This window comes from Trachemys scripta, chromosome 24, assembly GCF_013100865.1.
Source record: "Trachemys scripta elegans isolate TJP31775 chromosome 24, CAS_Tse_1.0, whole genome shotgun sequence".
NCBI classification, from domain to species: domain Eukaryota; kingdom Metazoa; phylum Chordata; order Testudines; family Emydidae; genus Trachemys; species Trachemys scripta.
In genome coordinates, this window is record NC_048321.1 from 14,307,395 (window position 1) to 14,318,183 (window position 10,789).

The 10,789-nt window shown below is 53.1% G+C and overlaps 1 protein-coding gene across 1 annotated transcript in view; it reads right to left on the minus strand.

The window, feature by feature from the left end:
• LOC117869621 (phospholipase A2 inhibitor and Ly6/PLAUR domain-containing protein-like) overlaps positions 1 to 3,419 on the minus strand; it is a 23,615-nt gene extending 20,196 nt beyond the window's left edge. Inside the window, exons 1-2 of the mRNA XM_034756601.1 lie at positions 3,371 to 3,419; positions 1,008 to 1,130 (exon numbers count right to left, since the gene is read on the minus strand). Coding sequence (XP_034612492.1) covers positions 1,008 to 1,130; positions 3,371 to 3,419 — 172 coding nt within the window. The remainder of the gene's footprint in view (positions 1 to 1,007; positions 1,131 to 3,370) is intronic.
• Between the last annotated feature and the right edge of the window lie 7,370 nt (positions 3,420 to 10,789).

Genomic DNA, 10,789 nt, shown 5'->3' on the forward strand with positions numbered 1-10,789 from the left:
GATAGATAGATAGATAGATAGATAGATAGATAGATAGATAGATAGATAGATAGATAGAGGGGGTGGATGGGGATAGATAGATAGATAGATAGATAGATAGATAGATAGATAGATAGATAGATGGGGTGTGTGGGGATAGATAGATAGATAGATAGATAGATAGATAGATAGATAGATAGATAGATAGATAGAGGGGGTGGATGGGGATAGATAGATAGATAGATAGAGGGGGTGGATGGGGTGGATGGGGATAGATAGATCGATAGATCAATAGATCACATTAAAGCTGATTTGTGCTATGCATCCTGCTTACAGGATAAATGAAAGGAAACATTAAATCTCTTTAAATCAAAGGAAGGATGAACAAAACCAGGTGTGTAACTCAGGTTTTCAGTTTCAAAAGGGAAAATGTTGAGAAGGGAACTAGCGAGATCCGCTGGCCTGAGCTCAGGGAGTTGAACATGGAGACGGTTTGCAATCTCTTTAAGTCTAACAGGCAGAAACTATCTTGAATTTGCATCCCAAGCAAGGGCAGAACCGTGTAAGGCAGAGCTCCAGCCCTGAGCAGGTGACTATCAGCTTCAGACAGGACATTGGGAGCCCGGCAGTGTCCAAGGGATCTCAGCACCAATTTCCTTTTTTAACACGATTCACAACGGGCATTTCCACCCAAAGCAGCTTCGCTTGTTGCAGCGCAGCCGTCCATTGCGGGGATGAAAACTTAGTGAATAAAAATCAATAACTAAAGCCCAAGGGGTGAGATCCTGACCCCATTGAAGTCAATGGGAGATCTGCAACTGGCTCCAAGGGGCAGGATTTCAAACCGCCGAGTCTTCCGGTCGCAACACTTAACGTTGCCTGAATAAAGGCCATGTTGAGCCCAGACTGAGAGTTCTGTGCCGGGTGAATGTGCTTTGTCGATGGACTGTTTGGGGTTGGCCTTAGCGATGTGGATGGTGACAGACTGCAGGGTAGGATGTGCCTGGGGTGGCGGCAGTGTCACCTACTCAGTGTATTTTCTTCAGCTATCGTAAAGCAGCCGCCTTTAGCCGTGTCTGCTGAGCAGGTCCCATCTGCAGGCTGGCAGGAGTCTGCGGAGCCGGAGCACTGTTTGCATGTCACATTTTGTGCTGGAGAAAGAAGAACAAGTGTTTCCTTTTTACTGTGGGGTGACAGTGTCACTCTGACACGTCCCTTAGCCCCAGTCTTCCCCCTCTGCTCCAAACAAGCCGAGGGGTTAACGGACCTAATTTCCTCCTGGACACTCGGCAATTACACACTTTCAGCCCCTGGGCCAGCGGTACCCAGGGGGTCAGACTGGGGACGGGTGAAGGGGATGGTGCTCTTCCCAAGCTCCACCCACAAATTAAGCCCCGCCCACCAAAAATCTCATTCCTGTTTTAAAGGTATTCACATTACCCGAGAGTCACTCACTTCTCAGCGTGCGTTACCTGAATCCATTGCACCACCCAGGGCTCCTTGCAGCCCCCCATTGTCCTCACAAATTTGAGTTCCCCTTCCATCCCCTTCTATTGCAGGGATGCCAGGCTAACTCCCCCACCCCCTACCTTATGCCAGGGGCTCTGTGTGTCCCCTGTTCCCCCTCCCCATATCAGGGTCCCCCATTCTCCCCCCATGCCCAGGCCACTGTGTGCTCCCCCTCCCCCGCCCCCCATCATCCGTCTTTCTGTCTGGGAGATCAGCTGCTCAGGGTGTAACATGTTGCGCTCCATGGGGACGCTGGGCAGTGCTGGGCTGGGCGGGGTTGATGGGCGGGAAGGTGTCAATGGTCCCATCAACCAGTTCTTTGACGTACACACAGTTACAGAGGTGGTTGAAAGTGTGGCTGGGCTGGCCAGAAGCCAAGGGGCTCAGTGTGTCCCCGATTTCCCCTTTCTGGTTTTCTGATTCCACCCCTCCCCCCACATATAAACTCAATAGGGTTCTGCCCAGTGGTGTCTAGAACATCCCCTGCAATGTTGGAGTTGATGGAACGCAGCGTTCAGAAGTTACTTTGTTGCACAGAAATAGGGAAATACCATTGAGGTGAGTGTGGCCAGGTTGTCTGCGCTGCCAGCCGGCCAGCGGAGGGGTCTGACAGAAAGGTTTGGGGTGCAGAAACCAGATGTCTTGTCCCTTAGCTTTGTGGGGATTGCTCCCCATTGGGAAGGCTCTGTGATGGACTGGCCCCCAGGTTTACAGCTGGTTACGTGGCCCTCGGCTTAAGTTAAAGCCAACTTTGCCCACATCCCTCTGGATCAGCCCAGCCGTTCGCAATATGTGGGGGATGGGAAGGATGGAAATTGCCAGGCAAAAAACTGTTGGTCCCCAAATTACCATTGATACAGTCACGTTAACCACAGCGCATGGACACGCACAGACCTCTTGGGGACCTGTAAGTCGAGAATCTCCGCACTTCAGTCCTTATGTACAGCGCCCTGCACACGAGCTGTGTAAGTGCAGCAGCTTCACAACTTTTCTTTTAGAGTGTTCTAGATTTTCAGGCTTTGATGCTGATCTAATCTGGGCTCCTGCATAGCCCAAGCCAGAGAACCTCACCCAGCACTTCCGCCATGCAGCCCATATCTGATGGTTGAGCTAGAGCCAGTCTTTCAGAAGGACATCCAATCTCGGTGTAAAGACTCCAAGTGATGGAGAATCCACCCCCCACCCCCACCCCTCTTTGAGAAGTTGGTGCCAGGGTTAATTCCACCTTCGACTGGTCTAAATTCAACTCCCAGCCATTGGATCTCATTCTGCCTTTGTTTCCTTGGTTGGAGAGCCCTCTGCTACCAGAAATTGTAGGCCTGATTCCAGGTTACACTCAATCCCCTATAGCAGTGTCATTTAGTCCTATATTGAGTCCCCTTTATGCTGCCAAAGCAGTGCAGAGGGGCCTTTGTGGAAATAAGAATTCAGGGCAGTGTCCAGTAACGGTGTCCCTCAGGCCTGGTCCACACTCAACAGTTAGGTTGTTATAGCTACGGCACTTGGGGAAGTCACACCCTGAGCACTGCAGTGAGGCCAGTCTAACCCCTGGAGGAGATGGAGGTTGATGGGTGAAAGCTTCTCTCAACACGGCTTCCATCACTCGGGGAGGGAAGTTCCTAGAGGGATGGAAACCCCCGTCCATTGGGATAAGCTGTGTTTTCACTACGGGGCTCTGTCGGCCCAACTACACCGCTGTGGATAAGCCACTACAGTAGCCGTAGTGTAGACAGGACCCTGTACCCCACACAGAAATAATCCCCCCTCCCTGCACATGCTGGATGTTCCCCTGACTGGGGATCCGTGGGGTGTAAAGGGTCCAAGTCCAGGGTGGGTTACATGGGCACAGCAACGGATGACTCACCTGGGGTAGTTTGTGCACTCGTTGTAGCTAGGAGAGCAGGGAGAAGGCAGAGGATGAAGGAAACCATCCTGGTGCTGGGAGGTGCACGGGGCTGGGCTCGGAGCTGAACAGAACTTCTCACGGCTGACACAGCGACCTCTGCCAGGGGGGAGGAGGAGAGAGTCAAGACCGAAATGAGGAGGGAAAGAGAATTCCAGCCGAGATTCGAGGGGGGAGGCACCAGGCAACAGAGCTGCACAAATAACCGATTTTTTGGTTCACTGGCAGTTGTCAAAGATGGCGGGAGGGGAGTTTTTTTGGTTGGCCCCAAATTCTCATCTAACTAGAAAGCTGAACAAAAAATGGTTTTGTTTCTTTTTCAAGTATCTCAAAATATTTTTAAATTGGTTTTAAAATAAAAATTGCCATCAGTTTTGAAATGAAAAGACACTTTGAGTTGAAAAAAATCAAAACATTCAATTCTGGAAATGTCCAGACACAACGTTTCCTTTTTTCAGGATTTGTTTTTCTAAAAATTTTTCCGGCTGAAGCAATGCAGCAAAATTGACACAAATTTGCAAAATGTTTCAGTTGCCCCGAACCTGCATTTTTTAGCTGAGAAAAGTTTCAGTTAGAGAATTTCTCCCAGCTCCCCATGCCCCAGACATGCCGAGCAGTAGCAGTGCGGGGCCTCCGGGACATCCGGAGACGGGCGCTCCGTAGGGCAATCCCTGTAATAGTCATTGTTCCGGACGGAATCATGGTGACAAGCAAAGCGGAGACGTTAAATGGAGCCAGTGAAAGTCACAGGGACACGACCTGCCCCTGCCTCAATTCTTCTTACACCAAATAGCTTCAGTGTAGAAGGAAACAGTTAAACAGCAAGTCAGCCTATAGCCTGTGTACGTATTGCCAGACATCCAGGGCTCCAGCCAGCCTATGGGTCCATTGACTTCAACAGTTACCCTGGTATAAACCGGCTGGGGTCTGTCCCCATTGACTCCAATGGAGCTACGACCAATTGACCCCAGCTGGGAATCGGGCCCAGGTTTCACTCCCTCGTCTGTATTTGCTCCAGATCTGCACCGTCCCTACTGACATGGGGCGACCAGCGCTGCCTGTGGGGCACCAGGGTCAGAGCGTCCTGCTCATCTGCAGAGGGGCACTACAGTGTTTTCCACATTATCTCCACCCCCTTGGGCAGCCCAATGGCTTCTTCGCTTCTCTCTTCTGCAGCTGCACAGCGAGCTGAGGTGTCCATTGATCTTCCTACGGGGACGCTCTGGTCCCTTCTCTGGATCAGCCCGGTTCAGTTAGAACCTGTCAGGTCTAGGCGTGCTACAAACCCCTGACCTCCCCATGTGTGTTACTTTGCATTGATCAAAACTCAACTTCATCTGCCATCGTGTTGCCCATCGACCCAGCTCCATTCGATCTCGCTGAAGTTCCCGACTAACCTCAGTAAGTGGCCTCCTCTGCAGATTTCACCACCTCCTCGCTCACCCCCCTTGCAGATCATTTGAGTACCTTGAACGCTGGGTCTAGGATAGAGCTTGGAGGCCTCCACTTTTAAGCTTTTGCCATCACACAAAATTCCCATGAATTCCCGCTCTGTTTTCTAGAGACACAAGGTGGGGGAAGAGATGAGCTTCCGAGCGACACAGAGCTCTTCTGAGGGTCAGCGGAGCTCGAGAGCTTGTGTCTCTCCCCAGCAGAAGCTGGTCCAAAAAAGCTATTCCCTCACCCACCTTGTCTCTCTAATATCCTGGGACCCACACGGCTACAACAACGCTGCAAACTCCTCTGTTCTCTGGCTGTTGTCCCGTTTCTGCTCCATGACACTCCCTTGCCTCCCACCCCAGGGCTGCTTCGATTCCTTACTGCTCTACGGCGAGGGAGTTTGCCGAAGGCTTTTTGACAGTCCAAATGAAATATGTCGACTGGTTCTTCTCTGCTCCCTAAACCTGGGATTACAAAGCAGCCAAACGGAGTCCAAGGCCCAACTTCCAGTGAGTTTCAGCAGATGCTGGCCCCCGTGCTGCCGATTTTGCCTTTGAAAATCTCCCTATTTCGTTCACACACCATTCCATGAGTGAGGCTTCTTTTCCTTTGCACAAACTGAGCCGCTTTATCCCTGGAGCTTGCATTTGATAGATATCTCCAGCCTTTACGCGCTTTCAGCAGATCATCAGTGATTACAAGCAATAATTTAACACAGCATTAGAAACTCTTACCTTCAGCTGCACAACGGTTCCGTTCACCTCCAATATCAAAGAGATGCACTAACCTGTCTAGCACGGCCCCTTCCTCTCTATATAGTCCAAGGACACAATCTGATTAATCTATAAATTGAAAGTAACAGTGAATGATTTACTGAAATGTAATAAATTGCATGAGGCACTCCCTCTTTAAATACAATTCAGATCGATCCTTTCTCAATCCATCAGCTATTGTTTTATTGAACTTGTCCCATACTGTTCGTGCAACAGAGATAAGAGGCGATACTTAGCTCAGTCACAGGGGTAGAGGTGCAACGTTTGCATATCAGAGGTGTTTATCCAGATCCTGAGGTGCTGTAAATGATAGAGCAATGGCAAATTCACAACAGCTGGGGATCCGGCTCCATTGATTCCATTGGAGCAAGGGCTAATTAACACCAAATAGGGATCGGGTGAGATTGTCAGAACGAAACTAAGGTTGGCCATGGAGTTGGCTCCATTACGACAGCTCCCCTCCCATTCCCAGAACAGGTTGTTAAAATTCCTTCTCGTTAAATTGTGTTAATATTCATTGGGGACAGATTTTCTTATCTGCCCCATACCAGGGGGTGGCGTCAAACTGGGTCTCATGTGCATGACGTCGCATCCGACTGGGGGAATTTAGTTACAGAATAACTGAGCGGAGAAGATTGTTTCGACCTTGGTTGCATTCCAGGCCAGCTTTGCTCCCGGGGGTTGTCGAGATGGGTAGGGGGCTTCCAGCCGGAATCCAGGTGTTAGGATTGCCAGGAGTCTAGCGAGAGAGAATGGTTGGAGACTGACTGATGAATAGTGTGATGGAAAAGCTGGGGATTAGTTATAAACACATATGAACTCCCAGCTCAGATTCAGGCAGGTGGCGGTGGACTGGTAGTGGCACCTCGCCGAATCTGCAGCCTTGTTCTCTAGAATCTCGTCTGTCACTGAACGCACATGAGTGAGGCCAGGTCTACACCAGAAACGTTTGCTGGCACAGCTCTGCGGGTCAGGGCGCGTGATCTCCTGGGACATTGCTGTGCTGGCTAAAGCCCTAGCATGGGGCAGTTATACTGGCAGAAAACCCCTTTTGCCCTGTAGTAGGGTGGTCACTGCTCCTGCTTTGAAGGGCTTAAAACAGCCCTGGGAGACGACTGTGGCAGGGGAAAAGCTGGGCTGAGTGGGGAAGCAGCCATAGTTGGGCCATGCCCCAATCAGGCCGCAGCTGGCCATATAAAAGGTTGTGAACTAGGATCCCAGGCAGTCCCTCTCTAGCGGTAGGGAGAGGAGGACCTGACTGCCTGGGAACTGAATAAGGTACCGGAGTAGAACAGTGCTGGGGAATAGGGCAAGGGAGCTGGGGAGCTCCTGCCTGGAAACCCCCAGGCTGCAGGCCTTGCCTAAGTCCAAATAGGTACTGGGGTTGCAGGGGTGCAGCCTGGGGGTAGGCGGAGGCAGCAGGTTCAAACCCCACTTGCCGATGATGAGTGGTACGGACAGCAGTCTGCCCCAGTGTGCGGGGGCTAGATGAGGACTGGCAGTAAACACTGAGGCAAGGTGGAGGTAGAGGGTTGGGGATTCCCCTGGGAGGGGAACCCAGAGAGTGGGGGTACTGCCAGGCGGCAGCACCCAAGGTATAGGGGCACCGGGGTCTGGGAGGGACATGGGGGCCAGCAGTAAGCGGGACATCGGCCAGCAGAGGGCGCTCCGGAGCTGGACGAGCTAATTCCCAAGACGACCAGCCGGAAGCACCACGCCAGTGAGTCTTCACCCCATTCCATGGCCGTAGAGCTTATTTCTGACACTGTCCCACGCTGTCTAACTGAAAGATGCATTGGAACAAGAGCTAGAGTATCCCACCTCCCAGGTCCATCCTTCTCTCACTTGTGTGTTGGCTCGCTGTGGCCCAATGAACTGGGGGAATCTCACGTAGGAGCAGGGAGGGGATTTTCCCTCTGGCTCTGGCCCTGGGGCGACACTGCTGGGATCCAGTGTCCAGTTCTGGGGCCCACAGTTCAAGGGGGAGGTTGGTCGATTGCAGAAGAGCCACGAGAACAAATTAGAAAACCGGCTTCACAGCAACAGACTCCAGCAGCTCGATCCACTGAGCTTAGACCAAGGGTGACCTGATCCCAGCCTGTCAGTCCCTACATGGGGAACCAATATTTAACAACGGCCTGCTTGACCCAGCAGAGGAAGGTCTGACGCGATCCCATGGCTGGAAGTTGAAGTTGGACAAACTCAGACTGGAAATACGGCGCACGTGCTTACCAGGGAGGGGAATTGCCCACTGGAACAGTTTCTGACGGGTCCTGCTGGGTTCTCCGTCAGTGGCCATTTTCAAGGCAGGCCTGGGTGCTTTTGCTAGGAGATCTGCTCTGGGAATCCTGTGGGGGACGTTCCCTGGCCTGTGACACAGGAGGTCGGACGCGATGGCCCCAGTGGGTCCCGTTTGCCCTGGGAATCTGCGACTATTTACATAGTTTATCCCAAGTGGAAGAGCTGAAAAAGTAGAGATTGAGCGAGACCGCCCTGGAAGGACCTACAGCCTGGGGGTCAGGCCGTGCCCCAGGCAGAGGAAAGCACCACACCAGCCTCTCCCACAGCCAGGACGAGCGCTCTAACCACTAGGCTGTTGGATAACATGAGGCTTCCTCCTCCGGCCATATTGGGGGGGCGGTCGGCGTGCTCTGAGACAGCTGCTGGACTGGACCACTCGGGCTGCTGCTCTCCCCTTAGCTCTGCCCTGCCTCAGCCAGCCCCAGCTCACATGGAGGATGGGCCCTGGGCTCCTGACTCCCGCATTGGCCTGTTGCCTTGTCAATCAGGCCGACCTGGAGCGCTGGCCTCTCCCCATTGGCCCTGGGGCCTGTCAGTCTCAGGATAATATCTCCTCTTCAGCCCTCCCCCTTTCTTTGGGTACTGGGAGAGGGCCGACCAACTCCTCCCCCCCTAACATTTCAGTGAGGGGCCAACAATGAGGGTGACCAGACGTCCCAATATTAGGGGCTTTGTCTTATATACACAACTATCCCCACCTCCCCCCCCACAAAAAAGTGTCTGATTTTTCACTTTTGCTCTCTGGTCACCCTACCAATGGCCCCCAACATTAGGACCGGAGGCGCCAGTCTGGCCCAGCGGGATGGGCAGGGGGCTCAGGACACTAGTTGCTTGGTGGGCGTCAGGCGTTCTGCGGGTCTGGTGCCAAGGAGGGGGATTTGCAGGCAGACAATGAAATGGGCGAAGGTTTCCAACTGAAGCTTTTCTCGGCAAGGCACATGGCCCCGGTTGCCTGGAGACGTGCTGCGAATTCTTGCCATGGGTCGGAGCTCCCAGCCCCGCCCTAGGGAACTGTTGGATGGATAATTCCCCTCCCTGCTAAACCTTTGGATTGTTCCCACTTTGGCCCAGAACAGCCCCGGCCATTTGTCGTGCCCACCCAAAAGTTGTGTGGGGTGCCCCTCACCCCAGCATTGTGCGGCATCACTCCCCACCTTGGTCAGCGATTAACATAACGACAAACAGCTGCCTAGTTGAACCCAGGAGTCCTGACACTAGCCCCTCCCTGCCCCGCGCTCTAACCACTAGACCCCCCCTCCACTCCCCGAGCTGGGGATGGAACCCAGGAGTCCTGGCTCCCAGGAGATAGGGACGAGGTGGGTTTTCCATTCTTTAATCAAGACACCTCTTTCTAAAGGATGTGGCTTATCTCCACACACACACACACACGATATGGGCTGCGTGCAGAACTCACAAGGGGAGGTTATTTGGCGTGGGATATACAGGAAGTCAGACTGGACTATCTTACCACTCCCTTCTGGCCTTAGACTCTATGAAATGAAATCACCTTTAAGAACCCAGTCCGGCTGCTTGGCTTCACTCTGTGCAGGGCCGGCTCCAGGCACCAGCTTGGCAAGCAGGTGCTTGGGGCGGCCACTCCGGAGAGGGGCGGCACGCCCAGCTATTCGGCAGCAATTCGGCGGACGGTCCCTCACTCCCGCTCGGCGCGAAGGACCTCCCGCCGAATTACCACAGATCACGATCGCAGCTTTTGGGGCGGGGGGGAGCTGCTTGGGGTGGCCAAATCCCTGGAGCTGGCTCTGACTCTGTGATATCTGATTGACGTTCACCTGCAACAGGCTTGCCTTAGTGAGGCCTTGGAAACACAGAGAGGGTCGGCTAGCAAAGGGTTAAATCCGGGCAGATCTCTTGGGCAAGGATTATCACCTGGTTTCCCATGCTTCCAGCCCTCTTTCTGAGATATCGCTAACTGCTGTGTTATCGGAAATCATTATCAGAAAGTGATTCCACTTTCTATATGATACGGGGCCTGCTGCGTATATATATACAGAATATATATAGGGAAGAAGTGCTCAGGCCAGGAGAAGAAAGGAAGAAGCCCCATCTCTGTTCTGCTCACCGACACACAGGGGGCTGAAGGTAAGAGATTCCTCTGCATAGAACTGAAGGTCAAGGAACCGTCATGATAATCCAGTCTGGTTTCCTGCACAGCCCAGGCTGGCGAATGTCCCACAGTGAGTTCCCCCTGTAGCCCATGACATCTGGCACGGAAAGAGACGCCCAGATGTGACTGGCCGAGTTGTTTACGATCCGGCTTGGTCCATGCTGAGAACTTAGGTCGACAGAATGCTGATGCTCAACTGAGTGCTTTGAGCCTTCCGGTCAAAAAACCAGACACCTGGCAACTCTACCCAGGGTGGGGACACACGAGCCCCTGGCCTGAGTGACCACGAGAAGACTGGGGGTACAGCCCCCCAGGGATCCTGGGCCCAGCCTTGTTAGGGTTATGAAGACTCTGCCGTGCAGGAGGAAGGAAGGGGAGCCCTCGAGGGCAGGCCGGCCTCTGGGTGAAGGACTTGGAGCGCGGACTCAGATCCTGCCACCATCCGATACCACTGGGGCAGTGCAGATTCCAGGAAAGTTCCCCACGGTAGCGGGACCATCCACCACTGGCATAGACACGGCCTCAGAGCACCTCTGCTGTATCGGGGTGAGGGAGGCGGGGAACTGCCTAGTGTGAGAATCACACCCAGCATTATGTGTGTGGAGCCGACCCCCAGTTTCCCGGGTCCCACCAAGTCAAAAATGTTTGTGACGCTCTCAGATGCCACGGTGAGAACTCCAGAGACAGGCGCAGGCAGTGAGTTCATCATTCAGCGCAGTGCTGGGTTGGAACACTGGGTGGGAAATACGGCCCAGCGAG